At 45.8% G+C, this 21,179-nt stretch overlaps 1 protein-coding gene across 2 annotated transcripts in view; it reads left to right on the plus strand.

Annotated features, from left to right (window-relative positions):
- Positions 1-21,179, plus strand: part of GPC1 (glypican 1) — a 222,285-nt gene that overhangs the window by 175,353 nt on the left and 25,753 nt on the right. For both annotated transcript variants that reach the window (XM_056358663.1, XM_056358662.1), the window contains exon 3: positions 16,183-16,574. In XM_056358663.1, coding sequence (XP_056214638.1) covers positions 16,183-16,574 — 392 coding nt within the window. The remainder of the gene's footprint in view (positions 1-16,182; positions 16,575-21,179) is intronic.

Consider the following 21,179-nt stretch of genomic DNA (forward strand, 5'->3'; position numbering starts at 1 on the left):
TGGCATGGTCTGCTTCACTTAGGCTGAGCTCTTGTACCGACAGCACGTCTGTCTGCACGTCATCGTCTGGTGGTGTATCATATGGCTTTTCAGTAACAGGAGGTACATAGGTTGCTATCCCAGTTCAGTTAATCACTCAGTTTCCAAATTATGGAATATCTCTGGGGATACATTTAAGCACAAGGTCACACACCGTGTGCGATAAGAAGAGGGTTCTGGTTCAGGGGTACAGTTGCCAGAAAGAAGAGCTTGTCCCAGGTCCTGGTTGTAGCAGGCTGTGGGGTGCCTCATCGCTGGTGAGTGGAGCAGAACCTGTGGACTGGAGCAGAGGTGGCTCTGGGGAGCAGTCCATGGCCAGGACACTGTGGGTTTGCTGCACTTTGGTGAGTCCGTGTTCTGAGTCTAGCAACCAGTTTCTTAAATTTCTTTTCCCAGAGTAAAATTGGCTTTGGTTCTTACCTCAGTCTTGACAGCATCGCAGGGTAATTAGGGTAATGGCAATTAGTGAGATGCACACTTGCTTACAGAGTCAGCACCGAAGTCATCTTATGTGCCTTCTGCCCCATTAGTGTTTTGTGGTTCCTCTGCTACCCTGGACAACTTTATTCATCGTGTTTCATGTCCACCAAATGGACTTCCCTTTTCCTGATTTGACCATCTTTTGAGTCTATTTTAGTCTTAAGCATCCAGGACATTTGTAACAGGGGTGAGATTTTCCGTAACTCGGCTCTCTGGAATAGTATTTCCTTATGTCTGCATGTGCTACATCTTCTGCCAGATCTGAGATTTCTCTGATTGTCCCCAGCTGTTTGTGATAAGAGAAAATGGTGAATGACAGCTGCTTGTCAACATCTCTGTGCATCCTCATAAATGCATACTCAATGCATTAGATATCTAGCTGTTTAATGAGGATTTCATTCTAAATTCATGGGATGACATTTTAAAGAGGTCAGAATTTATTACTTGTATCCAGTTCACTGGTGCAATGTACTTGGGATAAAATCTGACAGGAAAAAAAAAAGAGTTTTAAGTTGGGTAAAGGGGAGCAAGCACAGGCTTTTAACAAGTATCTGTTTCTCCCATCCTTCTAACTTGGACCTGAGCCAGAGATGCTTCAAAAGCGGCAGAAACCCCAACTCAGGCAGGAGGAGACTGCCAGCATCTGAGGGTAACCAAAGCCTTTATTTAGTTGTTTTAAATGAATTTTTAAAAGGAAGGAGCACATGTAGTTTCCTCTATTTATTTTCTAAGCATAGCTGCAGTCAAAGTGCGGTTAGCATTCCGGTTCTCAGCTAATATTTTCTTTAACATGCATTTTTGATCTCTGTTCTGTAAGCATGATGACAGCCCATGGCGGATGCAGATGTTCTCAGTCATTGATGTATCCAGCTGATAGTCCTGAGAGGCACAAGGTGCCCAAACATGTGGTCTTTTAAGGTTTTTTTTAATGCTTGCAAATTCTAAGACTGTCTGATTCATATAAATTACAAATAACATGTATTGTATGTACATCTTAAAATGGAATTAGTGACCATGGCAGACAAGGGACATTTCTCATCATCTCGCAGGCTCTCCCAAGCCTTCAAAATTGTATTTAATCCCAATGAGGTTCTGATGGGTTTAAATGCCTACAGATACTGTGGAGGAGGTGACTGGTGGTCTGTAGGTTAGCCCCGGCTGGGGGAGGCATGCTTGACTGGGAGGGGTGGGACATCCCGAGCAGGAATTAGTTTCTGTTTTGCTTTACTTTGGCCCCTTAAATAAAGACTATATTGTGTTTAGGGAAGTTCAGGATTGCAATGCTTGCACAAAGTGAAGATGCCGCATGGGCCAGTGGAAATGCTGATGTCCTCTGTCTGCCCTGGTCATACAGAGTGAAGGAGGAGGGTGCAGAAGTGACACTAGCCATATATTTATAGATTGCTGCTGCGTTATGCACCACTACCAGGTGTAGCCTGCGTGGCTAGCCACAGGGATTAAGCTGAATTGTTGGACTGCGAGCATTGGCTCAGGTGCCATCAGATGGGAGGGGAACTAAAATTTGCTACTGGATTTGTTATTGTGTGTATAATATCTGTCATGGAACATTAATTCCTTTTACTTAACAATTGAGAAAATTTGCTTCTTTTGAAGGAGGCACCTAAAATTTGGGAAGAGGACACACTTCTCTATCGTCTCGGGAAAGAAGTGCCGTGTGGTTATACCTAGTATATTCCCCATTCATTGAAGAGCTGAAGGGATGCTGTGTTACCCATCATCCTTCTGACTATTCCTAATTTCTGAAAGTGTGTTCTAATGTCTTAATATTATTTTAGGGTAGCTGTATATAATACATTCATATTTCAGCTATATTAAAATAGCAATTGATACTAATTAGCCTATTATTCAAGTAACAGACATGCGTATTATTGAATACATGTACATTCTTTCCACATCCAGCTGTCAGATACACATACATACTGCATAGTTCGAGTTGCCTGTCTTCTCTCATCTTTACCTATTTCTCTTTTTCATACTGGTTCCATGGGTGGGAGTGTCATAAGCAAATTGTTTTTACAGAGACAAGTTCTTTTTTAATGGCATTGAAAGAGAGAAAACTAGAGATTAAGAGCTTTATACAGACTTAGATAAACTCCTGCAATAATAACAGGGGAACTTTGCCTGTCTAGAGTATTATCCCCACAGCTGGTGATTTCTGTCCTTGTTTCTTTGGGAAAGCCCACGTCAGATACTAAAGATACTCAAGATATCCAAGGACCATGTGTCTTAGATAGTCTATACTGCAAAAATGCGATGGCAAGCATAGATTCAAGTAGTCTGATTAACCCAAAAATAAATAGTTTGTCTAGAGGCCATTTTGAGCAGAGGGCAACACTAATGAAAAAGATAAAAAGCCAAAGTCAGTTCTGTCCAACTGCCACAGTATGAAGCCTACAGCTTTTGAAAACTTAAACAAGGAGTTTTGATCTTGAAAACTATGTAGTGAGGGTGCTTGAGTGCGTAAGTCCCTCTTTGAACATGGGAAGTGTCAAAGATAGGCACAAACTACAGGGTTTTTTCCTTGTGCTTTTTGCAGACACAATGAAATGCGTTTAGTTCTAAAGAGCTAATCACTCACTGATGTTTTTCTCAATTAGAATGTTACTGCAAAGAGCCTGACTTAGTGACAAATTGGTTCGTGATAATGGTATCTTTTATAAGTAAGGAAGAACTCAGAAGATGTGTATTGAAAGCTATAAAGACTTAATTATTTTCAACCTTCAGCAGCGTGGAGTTGAAGCGAGGGAGGGAGGCGGCGATGTTTTGCTCTGGCAGGTGAACGCGTGAAATTGCAGCTGTCTGGTGCTTGCTGAAAGGAGCAGAAACTCAAAGCCAACCTCAGCGAGGCTGATCGGGAAGGTGTTGCTGGAAACGTAACAACAACCTGCATGGGGATCTCCTGAGCAGATCCTTTGCTTCTCTCGTTCATGCCATGTCTCTGCAGCTCATACCAGCCCGGTACGTGGGCATGCAGCTGGGGTGCCAGGAGGTTATCTTGGCTGGCTCCCTTTTGTCTGCAGCTGGGAGAGCACGTTTCTGCATAACTGACCCTTTATTTCAGCTGCAGGAAAGGAACACTTTCTGGAGTTTCACTTCTTTCTGGAGTGAAAAATACCTCTGCTGTATAGGTATGCACTGTGCATTTATCCAGGGTCTATACCGCACTTTTTAAAACTGCCAGCAACCCTCAGTATTGAGTTTATTTTAGTGTTAGAGAAATCAAGCCCTTCAGGTCTTACTGAATAAACCTGGAAAGGAACAGGCAGTATTAGCAATTACTTTTACCACCTTTCATGTTCCTGTCAGTGATTAGCTATGATGCTTGTTGCTTTGCCTTTAAATGCAGGCTTTCGAAGAGGGAAAAAATGAGAATGGAGTTGATCTCACAATGTTTCATTTATCCAAAAGTTCAGCCTACTCTAGCTTAGTTATTGCAGCTCCTACTACAATCCACAGAGATGAGCGGCCCTAAGGAAGAGCTCAGCTCATGCTAAATAGGGAGGTGCCCTTTCTTCCTTAAGTGAGGTCTAAGCCTCCAGATCAGATTTGACTCCTGTTTGATGAATCCCACCCACGTGCCTGCCCAGTCTTTATCTCGCAGAGAGGTTGCAGTGAAATCTGTTTGATAAGAGCCTGCTGAGGCAATACTTGCAGTTCATCATTTGCTGCAAGTCCGTAGCTGTAGCATGGATATATTTAGAGGGAGCCATGATTAAAATCCCTTGCCAGCTCAGATCCCAGGAACACACGCGGGGAAAATAATCTTAAGATTCACATCTCTTGTATTTGCTTATCCCACCCTGGATGCAAACAGACAAAATCCCATCTGCAAGGGCTTTCAGCCTATGGCAGGTTTCCTTGCAGCAGGACCTTGCAGCACAGCTCTTTGTTCTCTACCAGGAGCACAAGGCTCCTCAGCATGGACTGTAGGACCTTGGACCACAAGAGTCTTCTCAGCTGGATACACTGGCAAAAGGCGTCTGTGCTGAGAAGAAAAAGGGTAATGCCAAAGAAAATGAAAGAACACAGTTACTTTTTATACATAAGACTCTTCACCTTAGCAAAAACATGGAGGTACGATAGAGGTCTGTGAAATGCTTGGAGGTGGCAAGTAAGGAGTGAGTATTCTGTATTTCTTGCACTAGGAAGTTTATGCCTGTTGTACTGTAGAGATTTAAAACCAGTGAAGTACTTTTCCCCAGAAAAATATAACTAAATGTGGGGCTCATTGCAATAGCCCAGTAGTGTACATAAGCTGTAAAAAGGGTCTGACAAGTCACAGAAGCAGGTGACCAACAGTGAGTCTTAAATGTTGAGGCTTGGCCAGGAAACCTTTTAGTGGATGGGTTTTGAGGGGTAAGATCATCCCTTGTCCTGTTGTTAGTGCCCTTCCTAAGCATGCAGTATTGCCTTGCCTCTAGGGTTGCATGCTTGCCAGTAACTCCAGACTGTATCGCTTTGGTATGACCCACTATAGCCTCATATGTAAATATTCAGAGTATCCAGAGAAGAGACACAATTCAGTGGCTTGTTGCTCTGTGTTGGTCTATAGGCTTCCATCAGAAAAAGGTTTTGAGAGAAGTGCAGGGAAAAGGGTTAAAATTTGGTTGGAGGCCCAAATCTGAGAAAACCACGTGAAATACCTAGCCTACATGCAGCGTGTCTTCCAGTCCCACATGCGGACACAAAGCCACAGTTGCATACAACTTTTGTATATTTCCAGCCATGCACGTTCAAGGGGCCATCGGACTGCGTGCATCGCTGGAGGCCGTTTGACCTTGTCATTGTGCACACAGACCTTGGCACACCTTAACAGCTGAGTGCCGCTCAGTCATTTCAACCTTTGGAGCATGGCTGCACACGCAGCACGTGTGTGCTCCCACGTGTGCAGCCCAGAGCAGCTGCCGCTCTGCCGGCACCCCACGCACCCTCCTCCTGCCCCTGGTGTGGCACTGCAGCAAGCTTCCTAACGTGGGAATGTTGAGCCTAAACAATAGAGGACCTACCAGGCAAATGGCTTGGATGTCAGCTGCATTACATTTTGTGGTATTTAATATCCCAGGGTCTGCGAGGGTGTTGTGTGGCGCCTGGAATCACTTTCCAAGCAGGTGCGTGCCACTTGCTCCTGCTCCGTCCTTGCTTTTTTTCCACCAGGCAGAAGGGAATAGCGCAGCAGGCTCGGGTGCTTTGGCGTGGGGATGCTGACTGCTGTTAACGCTGCAGCGTACACACAGGCTTTGCTTATATGTCCTGCCAGTCACACAAACTAATTAGCCTTCTTTGCCCCCCAGCCCCAAACGGCTCTTACCTTTGCAATGTTGTTTTATGAACTTGAATTCAGGGGTGTCTTAAAGTTTGCCCAGATCTGTTTCCAAGGACCATTAGGAAGGTAATGCTGCGTGATTCAGGATCATAAAAGCCTAAAGTGCTTTCTTCACTCGCCATGTTTTGGAGAGAGCTGCTGCTGGAGCTGGGGGGGGGGTCATGGTAGCTGTACTTATGACACCCAGGCTTGTTGCTGTCACCTTGGGTTTCCTTGGACCCCCAATAGTTGTATGCTGCTCACCAGGAGGACAAGCAGAATATCCAGCTTCTTGCTGTTCCTCAAGTGAGGGTCACCTCTACCCTCTGGCCAACTTTCCTGCCAGGGAACGTCCTCCACTCCCTTATTCTGATATCTGGATCCAGTCCTGCTTGCCTTAGATAAAAGCAAACTACCCTGGAAAACTGTAGAAACAGAGAAGGGATAATATGCAGAAGAAAAAGTAGGTGCAAATACTTACATCTCTCTGCCATTCGAAACAGTGTCAAATGGGCAGAATGCTTCTATTATAAAGTATGAAAATGTTATCCAAGTCCTGGCAGAAAAAGTGCACTTTGTTTGGAGCGACTGGAGGTGCTTCCTCCCAGGGGCTCTCACTAGCAGAGAAAATACATGTTCCAAATGTATTTTCATGCAATGGCAACTTTCTTTTGCAGGAAGACATTCATGTTTTCTAAAAAAAATCTCTTTTTTTTCCCTAACAAAATAAACAAACTATCTGCTGTATATCCCAGTCTAAAACCGGTTTAAGGTAGACCCATCTTTTCCTCTTACCCAAAGCCAGCTATTGTACAGATGAGGTCAAATCCTTTATAGCTGCCTACTTCCACTATTGCTCATCGTGTATCTGTTCTGTCAACTAATCTCATCTCAGGAGACTTGAAAGACAGTTGGATCTGTGCCTTGAGTAGTTAATTAAGCTGAAGAAGATGGCAAGTAGTAAGGGAATTATCAGGTGAACTAGCTAAGGGGGAGGCAGCAATACAGTGTGTTGAAAGAAGAGCTCCTGGGCTAGAGGGACGTTGTGGTTCTCAAAGACACTCCTAACCCCAGCCTGGTTAACAGCCCCATTAAAGACCAGCACAAATTATGAGAAATGTGTTCATGAGATTAATTGATGACACAGTGCTGGGAAAGGTTGTCACTGTTGAAGAGGATGGTGGATAACCATAATGACAAAAATAATAGAAATAGGATGAAATTCAGTATTCCAGAGTGAGATATACAGCTGGGAACTAATTGGTTGGAAAAAGCAAAGGGGAGAGTCGGGGATGTACCAGCTGGTGGCAGAAAGTCTGTGAAATGCTAATGTGATGCATTCCTAAAAAAGGTAAGTGCAGTCCTTGTAGTATTAACAGCGTTATTTCCAGTGAAGAAAAGGAAATGGTCTTTGTAGTCCTGACCACCCACAGTTAAGAAAAATGAATGCCAACCACAAGAGGTGAAGAGAAGAGTTAGTGGAACGATCAAGAGGACTGGAGAGAGTCTGTCAGGTGTGGAGAGAGGAAAGTACCTTTGCTTGCAGCACGGATGGTGAGAAAAGGTGGGGCTTTGTGGATAAACATCGCAGTGAACACTAGGAAACAAAAACAACTATTGAAACTGTAGGACCACATTGGTAAAGACCAAGTGGATAAGGAGTGAACTTAAACCAGAAATGAAGGAGTTCACCCATCTGAGGAGGCGTTCTGAGCCAGCCTTCCAGTAGGAATGAGGTCAAAATCTCTAACTTCTCTTCTGCTGGGCACTGAGCAGGTTTAGGAGAGCACAAAATCGATGATTGCATGGAAGAGCTGACACTTGGCTCATTGACCCACAGCATCTCTTCAGTCCTGTGTTCCTGTGCTGTTATCACACACACCCAGGACACAGTGTGCAGAGGAGAGATCGGTGAAGTGGCTCTTTAGAGAGAATTCTAAAAGTTTGGAAGTTGTGTCCCCTGAAAGCATCATGATTCTTGTGTCCTGGCACATTTGTTCACACCATTTGTCCTTTGGCTTCTAGGAGCTGATTTTATCTCCATTTATTTGGGCTTTTTGCAATCTGAGTCTCGGTTTGTCCCGGTGCCTCTTTGGTCACAGCCGCCAAGCAGGGGCAGTGCGTAGTGTGGGAGGGATGTTGTAGATGATCCAGAATACAGCAGGGAGGAACTGCATCCTCCAGGGTGAGTCAGGACTGAGGAGACAGCTCAGCTGTTTCACACGAGTATGAAACTGCGAGGAGAGAGGTAAACCCCTAGAACAGTGCCATCAGGGCTGCTACGCGCAGAGCCATGTGTACATGGAGCCTTATATGCCTTGGTCTCGCTGGGGTTATTTCCTTTGGCAGCACCCAGCTAAGGTACAAACCGGAGCATATTGCTGCTGTTGTACTGCTGTCCGCTCTCCAGCACAGCCATGGGGAGTACTTAAATTAATAATGAGTAGTAACAATTCTATAAATAAAATATCATCGTACTTGCTGAAGTGAATAAAATAGACATGAATGCATTAGATGTGGATTTTAATGGCTTATATCTGTTGCTGAATTATTCTCTTCTAATAGTAGTTTGCAAGGACAGCATTAAAACCAACTGGAGAAGCAAATTGGTATTGGGATGTGCAGCAGTGTATTAAGTAGAAACTCAGCCCAGGAAAATGCTGTGCCTCAGACCAACTGGGCTGGCACTGGGAGGGAGCTCTGCTCTAGCAGACATCCCCATCCTACTTCTTTCCCTGCTTTTACTGGTGTTCAGGACACCACAGAGTCGGCTTATTTTTCTCTCCTGCTCTTAGTCCAGTCTTCCTGAAACATGGTAGCACCGTTGATGGTGAACGTATTTGGCTTTGCCTCCCTCCAGACCTGCAGACATGCTCTATGGTTCCGGCCCTGCCTGGATTCCACCACAGGCTCGTGTGCTTGCTCAAACTTGAGAAACTACAAGATAGGATTTGCTATTTCATCCTCCTCACATTTCTGCCCCCACCTCCAGCTGTCCTGGCAGTTTATGGCTGCACTGCAAGGCCCTGGGACCACAAACCTAGCTCGCCACGCAAAGCTGTCCATCCCGCAGAAGGGTTTTCCTCTTGCCCCATTGCTGAAAAACTTGGTGACATTTGCAGAAGAACAACACCTCTGTAGCTGTGGAGCACTGCTGTGCCACATGGTTGCAGCATAAGTCATTAGGAGCATTAGGAGATCCTGCAGGGACTACGCAAGGCTTTCCAGAAGCATAAGCAAAATTGAATTTTGCTGTCCTGGGGTGGAGCAGTCTGCTCTTGTATTAAGAATAGAAGAAGTAGAGGAGAGCTTGGAGCTGGAAGGTAGAAGCAGGGCAGAGCCTGTGTGCTGCTTCTGCTGCTCCAAGGGCAAGTGAAGGGTTGGAGGTATCACCTGCTTCCTCCCTCCTGGAGCCCTGTACCCTGGTGCCTTTCCCCTCCTCTTATGACTGACTTCCAGATGTAGCTAAAGGTTGTTGTCCAGAGTCTTCACCAAATCACTGCTAAACCTGCCTTTAGGAACAGATTTCTTCTTAAAATCTGATTTTGGAATTAATGGCATCATCTGAGCAATGTGTTTTCCTCCTTCGTCTCCTCCAATCTGGTACTGCTCTTTCCAATTGTGCTTAAGACTTTTTGTACTGCAGTTTTCTGCTTAAGACTTTAATAACATTCAGATAGAAAATAATTCAGTCACCTTTCTCCAATTCTCATATTTTTTCTAGTATGCCTCTAGAATTTGATGGGTTTTGAAGAAAGCCTGATTTGCTGCATGCCCAAAGAGCATGTGGATGTTCTTCCTTCGGTGCCCTCTTCATTCCCTCCTACATCCATTTCCATTCCATCATTATATTAGTTGAATAAACCCCAGTGTGTTCCAGATGTTGAGTGATCAAATAGTATAAAAGAGCTTGGATAAAGTACTTGGTGCTGGGGAGGGTGAGGAAGGGGGAACTCAGAACTTTCCATCTTCAGAGAGCAACTGCTGGTCCCTTCCTTGCTGTTCACAGCTTCCCAATTTGAATCCAGAGTTGTGAAAACATGGAAACTGTGAAAATATGAGCTGCAAACACTGGGAAGCTGTGAAGCAGAGGAATAGGTGGGGATTTACAATCAATCTTGGATGCAAAGGTTATAGATTCTGGTTGAAAACTTAATTCCCTGAGATATTTTTGTCACTACAACAGTAAGAGAACAGCGGCCAAGGTTGCAGAATTATCTCAGTTGTAAAAACCTTTCGTTTGTTTGCTCATAACTTTCTGGCATTTTTGTATTTGAGGCAGAGGTTTTTCACACCTGGCCTCTGCCAAAAGGCAGATTTCATTTGAGCAAAGCCAGTTGTCTTGTTTCTGAGCCTGGGAGTGAAAGGCAATAATAGTAAGGGTAATAATAATAATAATAAAAGACTGCCATTTCATTTTTTATTATTATTTTGAATACTTCTGCAGCAAGAGTGTGAAAGGGGATGTTTCACATAGGAACAGCCTTGAGTGAGGAGCTGTGCTGGGGGATAATAGAGCTGGATTTGTCTGAATTACTGGCATTAGAATATAACCTGCTGGGCTTTGCAGTGTTGTGAAGCCCTTAGCCGGTGGTGGTGAGGACGGACTCACCTGTTCAATGGCCCTTTGAGAAAACTCGTTGAAAGAGGGAAAGCCAGCCATGGATTTAGCAGGTGACTCATAGAAAGATATCTCTGGCTAGTACACCTTCACTGTAAAATTTCTGAGGCTGGCAGAAGCTGAGAGCATCCGTGGTTTTTCAGTGTGGGTCCAGAAAATATGTAACTGCTTGCTTGTGACTCAGCGTGGAACCAAGTGACATCATTTCAGAGGGAAGCTGGCTCTCTGCAGAGCCACCGCAGCTGTGTGCGTACCTGCTGCCAGGGATGGGAGTGCAGTGGTGACTCCTGGAGCCACAAGGGCATTACAGCTCCAGCACTGACCCTTTGTCAGCCCTTTCCCTCCATCCCTGCCAATCCCGAGGCTAATGAAGCCGTGTACTACAGTGCGTGAACACAGGTTGAGCCTGTTGCTGCTGGCCTGGAGCATGTGGCATCAGCAGAGATCAGGGGCCTGGGGGATGTCCAGGATGTGACCTGGATGAAGCCTCCATGTGCTTGTGCTCTGCCTGAGCTAGTCACTCTAATCATCCTTTGGGAGCCAGGGCAGACCCAGCAGCGGTGGACCAAGTGAGACTTAATAATGGACCCGCTGGGTGGTCATTTTTACATTCTTATAGAAATCGCGGGACAGCTGTATTATTAGAGGTCTCCAACCACCCAGATTACCTAAGGGTCCCCCACCCACCATGCCTACAGATAATGGGGTGCTTCCCCTCGAATGAATAATTGCTTCTACCTGTAATCAAGGACAGGTGCCTGAACAAGTTGTTTTATCCCCAGGCCCTGCGTATCTTTAATCTACGACACATGTCTAAATGCATTAAAGGTTGGATATTAGCAGGCAAGAAGTGTTGGGGAGAAGATGCAGTGTTAATTGGAGATACCTGTGCTAAGTGTACAAGCGCTGCAGGCTGAGATCACACCAAGGACCAGGGCAGTTAGCACAAGCTTCTCTGCATCCCTTTGACAAACCCCGCTGCTTAGTGCCTTCTAATGCTGCAAAATGGGCATTTAAATTCCCTGCCAGGTCAGCCATTCATCACAAACACATTTAGTCTTAATTGCTAATTAATTTTCCCGAGATAATGTAGATATATTTTTTTTCTCAGCGTGTGACATCTAGAAGAACTTTCTGAGAACCAGCCACAAACGAGTTGACTGTAATTGGTGTTCTCTCACTTAGGTGAGAAGTAACAGTTCATCAACTCTTAATTAGCTTGGACTTTTTCGAGAGCAATTTCCAATTTTTTGACAGGAAGATATACATCTTGTTGCTCCTGTAGCAATACAAAGAAAGTCATTTTACCCTGAAATGACAAATTGGGCTGTGTTTGTTGGTGTTTTCTTCCTCCTGATGGTGAGTGCCAAGCTACATGTTGTACCTGGATTGCTGAGCAATTTATTCCGTTAGTGTCACTTGTCACAGAGAAAAGAACACTGATTATACAAGTAAGAGTTTGAGCTCAATTTAATTAAATTGTGAATGGGTAACCAGCACTTGGAGTGATACATTAAGATATTGAGCAGCAGAGAAACTTTGTTTTTTGTGTCTGTTGTGAAATGGCGAATGCCATTTCTGTTCATTGTACAGATAGGAGGGCTGTGGCAACAGAAAAATGAAGCCATCTCAGCTTAATCATACCCAAAAAAGTGTCCTGCCAGGACAAATCGTCTGCCTGGCAGTAATCTGCTTGCCTTGTGAGCCCAGGAGCAAGCCCAGGAATGAGCCCCTTCAGGAGATGCTGCAAGGGAAGGTGACCGTGTGTCCTGGTTTCAGCTGGACAGAGTTAATTTTCTTCTTAGTAGCTGGTGCAGTGCTGTGTCTTGGATTTGGTGTGAGAACAATGCTGACAGCACACTGATGGTTTTAGTTTTTACTGGGTAATGTTTATACTAAGTCAAGGACTTTTTGGTTCCTTGGGCCCTGCCAGCGAGAGGGCTGGAGGGGGACGGGAAATTGGGAGGGGACACGGCCAGGACAGGTGACCCAAACTGCCCAAAGGGATATTCCATGCCATATGATGACATGCTGCGTATATAAGCTGGGGGAAGAAGAAGGAAGGGGGGGACATTTGGCATTATGGCGTTTGTCCTCCCGAGTACCTGTTACACGTGCTGGAGCCCCGCTGCCCTGGGGATGGCCGAACACCTGCCCGCCCATGGGCAGTGGGGAACGAATTCCTTGTTTTGCTTTGCTTGTGTGTGCGGCTTTTGCTTTCCCTGTTAAATTGTTCTTATCTCAACCCTTGAGTTTTACATTCCTTTCCGATTCTCCTCCTTATCCCTGTGGGTGAGGGGGAGTGAGCAAGTGGCTGCGTGGTGCTGGGTTGCTGGCCGGGGTTAAACCACAACACCACTCAACAAGAAGCGGTGATGCTGCAGCAGGATCAGCCCCCAGTCAGCTCACAGCAGTGCCAAAGCAGGCAGGCTGGGAGCTCAGGGCTGCGGCAGCCCCAAACTGGGCTTGCCCCACCGTGATCGCCTTGGCCCCCAGGCTAGGGCAGGAGAGGGGTGCTGGATGAGAAGCTCCCAAATGGTAAATCGTCCTCTTGCAGCCTCTCGCGTGTTGGTGGAGTAGCCAGGATGACCCAGCAGCGGGTGCACACACCTCTTGCGCTGGGGACGGAGCTGCAGAAGGCTTCGCAGAAGCAGAGCAGCCTGCATGGGTTACCAGGATGGATGCTATCTATGTGCCAGTAACCCTTGCCAAGTTTTGATTACACATTGTACAATTATTCAGTGTAGATGAGGCCTTTTGGTAAAAGGAAAGCGCTCACCTGTGTTAGCCCCTGCAGTTTGTAGAGGTAATTTTGTCACAAGAAAAAATTGCCACGTGCTGCTGTCTTTGGGACTAGAGATGGCTGAACTGTTGGAGTAGGAGGAGATCCACACCCGAAGGTCCCTTGGGCTGGGATGAGGGGCCCTGGGCCTTGCAGAAAGCTTGTCCTGCCTTGGGAGAGACAAGCTTCTCCTTTCTGGCAGCTGGGGCAGGGGAGCAGGAGCTGGGACCCAGAGAGAGAGCAGGGACTGAATCATTGTGCCGAGATTCCCCAGGAGAGGCTCTGATGAGCTGGGTTAGGACAGTACGTGCTGCAGGCATCTTTTCTTATTAAACTGAGGTCCTTTACCAAAGTACTTAATGGGATCAGCTTCTGACTTTTTTCATAGTAAGGACCCCCATCACAAGGTAATTTTATAGGTGGTCTAGGTGCCCTGGCAGCACACTTACACTGGCGTCTGTAGGAAGAAAACTGGTTTTAATAGGGAAGATGGAGAACGCATGCAAGTCAGTTATGTGAGAGACAGAGGGATCCCAGTACAAACGTTTGGAGATACAAACTGCCAGCCAGATCAGGTTGAGTAAGAATAAATTTCTAAATTTCTTCCAAAAGTACAGTGGAAAACCATGGTTCTAATTCAGCATTTTAGATAACATTTTTACTTTCTGCATAAGTGACTAAACCAAACTTCTGTTACGACCTAATTTGCTCACAGTCTTCTAAAGGCACTTAAATTTTAAACTGTTAAGTAGTAAATGATTGTGGCTGGAGGAAGCCAGGCTATCAATGCTCTGCATCAGCTTGGTAAAATACAGGCAGTTTCAGCATTAAGAGCCTGTGGTGCAGATTCAGAGGGTCTTTTCAATTGTGATCTGCTTGTTGAGTTTTAGCTTCAATCAAGCATGAGAAGCCAATGAGAGTTTACAAATGTAGGAAAACTTGTATGGCCCTTCCAGTCTGTGGATATAAACAAGACCCATGGAAATGAGCTTTACTAGTTCTAAAATCTTAGAGGTCTTTAATTGTGGGCAGTGCTGTTCCCTCAAAAAACACTTTGTTTAATAAAACTTTGTACATGCAGTATGCCCTTTTCAGAAGCTTTTCTTTCTATTCTTATATGCTTAGCACAGTGGAGTTAATTTACATATGTAAATACATGCTGTGATTTTAATTGAATAACAGTTTCTCTCCAACTAGAGCTTATCATACATCACGAAAAACAAAAATAGTACTTTAGATTTAAAGAATAGTATAATCACGTTTGCTTCAAAAAGGCCATAAAAAGTGCAAAGGTAATTGAAATTAAAATGATTATTTAAATCATTTTTCCTCTCACTGACTTAAAAGATGATGAAAGTTGCTTATGTAAATCAATAAATTGAATCAGGCTGGTCCTGCTATGGGTTCCCCACTGTGCAGTCTCAGAGAGCCTGCTGACACTCGAGGGTGGAAATACTTAAAAGATGTTGGTATGGAAGGAGTCGAACCTGTTGTCTACCCTGCTGCATGTATGTAGTAGGAGAGTCACATTTCTGTCACTTCTACAACTACTGAACCTGGGGTGTAAAACCGTTGTTTAATACCTAAACAAAAGCAGGATGCACATCCAAATAAGCAAATGGGATGAGAACCGCAGACATGGTGACGTTGGCCTCAGTTCAAAAACACTAGAGTACAACCCCGTCTTTAAATACATAAAAAGATGTGCCTGTTCTGTTGTAGCACGTGGGACTCTGGCACATGCAGTAGGGGCTGTGCCAAGGAGCCAGGCTGGCTGTGATGACTCAGGCTGATGGGGGCATCTCTGAAGGGTTGGGCATCATCACAGGTGGCAGCCCTGCTCCATCTCACCAGGGCTTTGGAATTAACATATTGGAAAACCAGCAGTGAGGCAGGAAAGGCAGCTCAGACGAGTTGCAGCGATCTCTCCAAAGGCAGCTTCAGGTTGTGTAGCGGATCATGGTGGTGTTGGGTCAGTGAGATGACAGCTAGTCAGAGTAAAGCCACGTCCTCTTCAGGTACATGTGCTGCCCCAAAGAAGACCTCGAGCCTGCAGGGACCTTGGCTTAAACCGCTTTTGCTTTGTGCTTCAGACATGTATGTCATACTGGAGTCCTGCTGGCTTCTCCAGATCATCAGTGCCTTAGCCAGGAATGGCAGCATTCCAAGAAAAAAAGGAAATCGAGGGGGCAGGGGTTGGTAGTGGGGTGGGGTGGTAAGTTCCATTTTAAAATTGAAGTTGCAGTGTTCGCCAGAAGAGCCCTCACTTGTGTGTGATGGTAAGAATGGGTGATGCTGGAGAAATTCCAATCTTTCCTGTGGTGAAATGGAAGACTTCAGGTTATCTTCTAGGTGAAGTCTTTCTCTTACTTCATTCTGGTGTGGGTGCTAATATTGATAGGCTGGACTGACTCTGCCAGCAGTTGGTACGGGTCAGACCTCCACTGCCGGAGCAACGTCCAGACATCCTTGTGTGTTTGCATCTTCTAGTGATGTGTAACAAGCGTCAACTTCTGTGCCAGGAGCAGCTGGTTCTTGATTCAAAGTTGAGCATCTTGTAAGGCATTGGCTGACAGCTGTGGGAAGTTATGGTATATGTAAGCAATGCCAGCTGATGCGTTTTGTAAAGAAAACCTGTGAGTAACACTGTGGCACCTTATGCACTCAGAGAAGAGCCTCAGTTTTGGGTCTAGGTGAGGCTGCCAGAAGAGGTGGAGAGCCCCAGCCCATGGTTCTCAGGCACTGGGGAGTTCCTCCTTCACTCTTCTCAGCTAAGGGTCAAGGCTGAGAGCTTGGGTAAGGTCAGTTGGAGGAAAAGCTCTGTTAGGGCCCTTTTATTTTCTCAGGGCATTGGGTTGTGCTGCCAAACAGCACAGCCCGATGGATTCTTGCTTGTCCCGCTGATGCATCACAGTGTCCTTTTTCTTCTCTCTTCAGGTTATTTCCAGGATTTGTTGAACAAGTCAGAAAAGGCCCTTTATGATGCTTTTCCAAGCATGTATGGAGAATTGTACACTCAAAACATGAAGGTCTTCAAGGACTTGTACAGCGAGCTACGCCGCTATTACCGGGGCTCCAACATCAACTTGGAAGAGGCCCTCAATGAGTTCTGGACACGCTTGCTGGAGCGGCTCTTCAAGCTGATGAATCCCCAGTACCATATCACAGACGAGTACCTGGACTGCATGGTGAAACATGCAGAGCAGCACAAACCCTTCGGGGAAGTTCCCAGGGACCTGAAGGTGAAGGCAACCCGAGCCTTCATCGCGGCACGCTCCTACGCGCAGGGCTTCCTGGTGGGCAGTGACGTGGTCAGAAAGGTCTCTCAGGTATGTTCTTCCTTCTCCTCCATCCTCAGACTGGCCGGAGCCAGTCAACTGCTGCTGTCGGGGAGAAGAGGGTTTATTTCTCCTTACGTTTTCATTACAAAGCAAGCAGATACTTTTCAGTTTTATAAAACAAACTGCTTGAGGGTCACCCATTGGTGGAAGGGAGCAGATAGCCTGGACCTCTGCAGGCACTGAGAGTGCAGCAGCAGTGAGGTATAACTCACCGCAAATCAGTCTTACCTCATTTTAACCTACGCAGCAGAGCATCAAGGTGTCAGTTGCCCAGGTGGAGAAGCCATTCTGTTGCTTGCCTAGATTCCTCGCGTTTCCCTGACATGCCTCTATATCACGCTGCCTTATTTTCCTCCGTGATGGTGACATGCTGCAGGGTGTGCAGAGTTGGCTTGCCACAAGTGTGCTGGGAATACATGCGGCGAGATGCGTTTCAGCGGTCGGTGATGGGATTGCTGTGTCTGCTTGTGTAGCCATGTATATTTGTACAGCTTCTGTGTACAGAGAGGGTGAGTTTGAGAAAGTGCATTGGGATCTTCAGGGATGAAAGGTGCTATATAAATTTAAATTAGCTTGACCGATTCCAGGGTTTCAGGAGGAAGGAAATTGGCTGTATTCGGTACTGCAGAAGCAGCCTTTCAGAGCCAGAAAAAAGTGATTGTCCTGAAACAAGATATTCAGGCTTTTCACACAGGTAACGAGGAGAAAATCCATACTAAAACATGCCTTGCATACTGCGTGTGGCGATGGCAGTCAGCAGATATAAGAATCAGGGCATGATTAAGCTGTGAATATAGAAATACAGAATCACAATTCATTTCCTTGGAAGGTAATGCACGGTAATGCATAGTAGAGGACAGTACTATTTGATGCAGCAAATCCAGACTTTGATCTCGGAAGAAACATTAATGTGGTAACAGTGACAAATGCTTTAATTTATCAATGTGGGACTGTGAAACTGTTCAGCTACCCAAAAGCCTTTGTACATCTCATTAACATCATACTCTCATGACACTTAAGACTGATAAAAGAGGAGAATGATGTAATTTCAGGGGGACCAAAGTAAAATATTTGTCATAAATCCTCTGAAAGTCAGAGTTTTCCAGCTCAATGTGCGTGATTCCACCTGTAGCCGAGTTTGGTGGGTACAGCAGTTTGGCAAGGCAACTGCAGTTGTGGTATCAGTGGAAGGGAAGGACCCGAGACACAGACATGCAGTACATTTTTCCCCCACCTTCATGTAGGCTTCTGACCCGTTGGTTTTGGATTCCAGTCCCCCCTTTCTGAATTCTCCTTCTGTCGGCATCGCTTATTAAACAGGATGTGGGTACACGACCAGTCATGGATCCTCCTCTTCCCTCTGCTTTCCCCAGCCCGTTCCTCCAGGACAGAGGGTCTTCCAGGATGGTCCCAACCATTCATCTCTCTCACAAGAGCCCTCCGTGGGGTTGCAGTTAACCTGGCATGTTGTTGTTATAACACAATCTGCATGAACTGAGTCGGGAAACCTCAGCAAAGCCTCCCTTAGAGCTGATTTTATAGCAAAGGCCAAAACTGCTCCATTTCCCCTGTCTTCAGGAATGGGTTCGGTACTTTAGGCAAGAGGGAGTGAGAAGGCTGAGGTGGGAAATCCGTTTTATGGATGCCCTGATAGCCCTCAGCTGTGTCTGAAATAAAAGGCCTGGTTTACCCACTGTCCTTTACCAGATGTGGATTTACACTAGCACTGAACGGATGTGAAGTGCTGAGCTCGATCCACAACTGGTGGTTTGGTTTAAGTCATTTTTCATGTTGCTTTATAGTTACAACATTAGGAGAAAGTGTATAAGACTTCTATTAAGATCAGAGACTAGGATTCGACTTCCTTGTCAGCTGGCAGCAGCAGCCTTTAAAAATAACTCTTTGAGCTGAAATTTTGTACGGAGCAGCGGTGAGTGTTTTGGTCAGGAAGTCTGAGAAAATCTAATTTAAATGGACACTTAGAAATAAATTACCTAGCTTTGAGCTTCTGAAAAATTAGATTACTTCAGTTTTATTTATTTGCAAATCCCAGAAAAGCTACTGATTTCTATTAACACCCTCCTGGTTTTGGCTCTCTGACATTTCCGGTTTGGTCTTTGTCACCTGTATCCTGTCACTGCTCCAGGTCCAGTGCAGCATCCGCGCTACTGGGCGTTCCAGAGATACGGTGCTGTTGGCCAGTTTTTCTGGCTGATTTAAAATGGGGAAGAGCCTTCCCTGGCTGAGCTACAGACGGGAATTTCCTGAGGTTTCTTTAATGCCTGCTGCCTCTCCACTGTTCCCAAGGGGTGTTGCTTCCCCAGCCTCCAGCTGCCCCATCCCACGGGAAGCCATGGCTTCAGGCAGCCCCCGGCCGGTGGCTGGTGGGCACGGAGGGGCAGGAATGGGAGCGCAGGGGCAGGAACGGGAGCGGTGTGCTGGGAGCAGGCGCTCTGCGTCCTGCTGGGGATAAATAGTTTGAGGGCAGCCGGGGAGAAAATGGCAAAACAATTTTTCATCTTTACTGCCGTCCTAGCTTTTAAGACAAAGTCACCCTGACAGGCTGCAGGCTCTGACACCAAGATCTAAAGCTTTTAACGCTGCAGTTCCTGCCACCAACCTGGCCCCACGCTGACAGCGGCGGAAGCGCTGCCATCTGCATGGCGGCTGTGGGAGGGGGCTGGGGGCACACACGTGGCTGCTGTGGCTCTTTGCAGCCCAGGCAGAGCAGTAGGGCCAGGGATGGACGTGCAGGTTGGTGCCCTGCCCTGGTACGGGGTTAGGGGTTACTGATGCGCTGTGCATGGGTGGGGGTCTTGGGGCAGCATCTCTGTGTCCATGTTAGTTCCGTAGCTATCCTTTCAGCACAAATCGCAGGTTTTTGTTTCAGTTGCACAGTATCAAGTGCATTTTTCATCGTTTCCGTGAATTAGCAGCTACTGAAACTGCGGCAGCCACAAAATCATTAGTGAAGGGCAGACAGAAAAGGGGCTTCCCCGGGGGTGCACACCTTGTGCTGTGTGCTAGGGCAAGAGAAGTGAAATATCCCAGTTCTGGTTAGTATCCCTTTCTTTGGTTGTGAGATGAACAGCTGCCCAAAAGGAGTCTTTGCTGCAACTCCGAGCTTCATGTGAACAGGTGAAGGCCTTGTGCTGGGGGACTTGCTGCTGCCAGCTGCTGCTCAGAGAGCCACGCTGGGCGTGAGCAATTGCCGTGTTCAGCGAGTAAAGCAAGAATGTGCTCCTATGAAACACGTGGAGTGAGTGAATTGAAATACAGCAGGGGGGGAAGCAAAACTGAGATGGTAAAAATGGCAAGGGCTGAGAGAGAAACCCTTATAAAACAAAAGCAAAATATTCTGAGAGGTGCAACATGATAAGCAGGAGTATCCTGGCTGGTTTTGTTATGTATTACTCAGATGATGATACTGCTCTGGCATCTAGGTCTTAGGTCAGGACTATTGTACAGAGCGCTGTGGGGACAGGTAGCAGGCGTGATCCTGCCTGCACCAGGGCACCCAGGAGGGGCAGGGAGGCTGTGCACGGTGCCTCGGTGGGCTCCTGCGTCTCAGCACCATACCCGTGCTGCTCCGACAGACGGGGAGGAGAGCTGCCCTGTGCCTGTCAAAAAACATCCGGAGTCCTGAAATTCCCCTTGGAGACCTGACAACCCGTGAAGCTCAAGTGAGAGTGCAGAAAAAGAAAAGAAATAATGTTCCATTTCCAAAGGCAGGGAGAAGAAGGCATTTTTCAAATTAGTTTTGCTTATTGGTCAGGAAATGAGTTATTAGGGCAGTTCTTCCTTTGCTGGACCTTCATTGCTTCTTGCTCCTGAATTTTAAGTTTCTTCATGGTAGTGAGGGGTTTGATGTGAAGCAAGACCAGCTATGTAAGGAAGAAACACTTACTTAAATAATCAATTTGAATAGTTGTTTGCATTTACTTTTCTGAGTAAATGTTCTTAAGGCTGATTCTCATTCGATTTGATGATGATTTTCTTTACTAATTATAAGAATTTTCACTAAATCCTGTATTTCATTTTACCGATGAAGGTCTTCTATCAGTATATTTTTATTTAAGCCTTATTTTTTAAACTTTTGTGTTAGTGTAAGGTCAATGGCAGCTTTCCTATTTACCATATGAGTAACTTTTAAACACATGGTGGGTCAAGCTACATATGGATGGGAACCAAATTCCAATTAAAAAGGCCCAAAAATAGAATTTTTATAGATGTTTTTCATAGTTAAGTGAATGTGCTGGACACATGGAAAATAATGTTTATCTAAACATGCTTTACATTTCCAACAAGTCAATAATATAACAAAGACAGTATGGTCCCTGGTCCTTATGTCCTTTAAGATTGCAGCCATTTCTCATACCCCACTTTTTTCCATAGCTTGCAAGGGCATAGTTGACTTCTGTCTTTGAGCTTCCAGTTGCTTTTTGGGCAAAGTAGGCATAAAATTGATCTGACTGGTTAAAATGAAGATTATAATCTTCACGCACTTACGAAACCACTGGGCTAAAACAGCTCAAGTGCAGTGAACTCCTGTCCCGTGTGCTCGGTGACACATCTCCATTCTTTCAGTGGCTT

Source organism: Falco biarmicus, chromosome 13 (assembly GCF_023638135.1).
Source record: "Falco biarmicus isolate bFalBia1 chromosome 13, bFalBia1.pri, whole genome shotgun sequence".
Taxonomy (NCBI): Eukaryota; Metazoa; Chordata; class Aves; order Falconiformes; family Falconidae; genus Falco; species Falco biarmicus.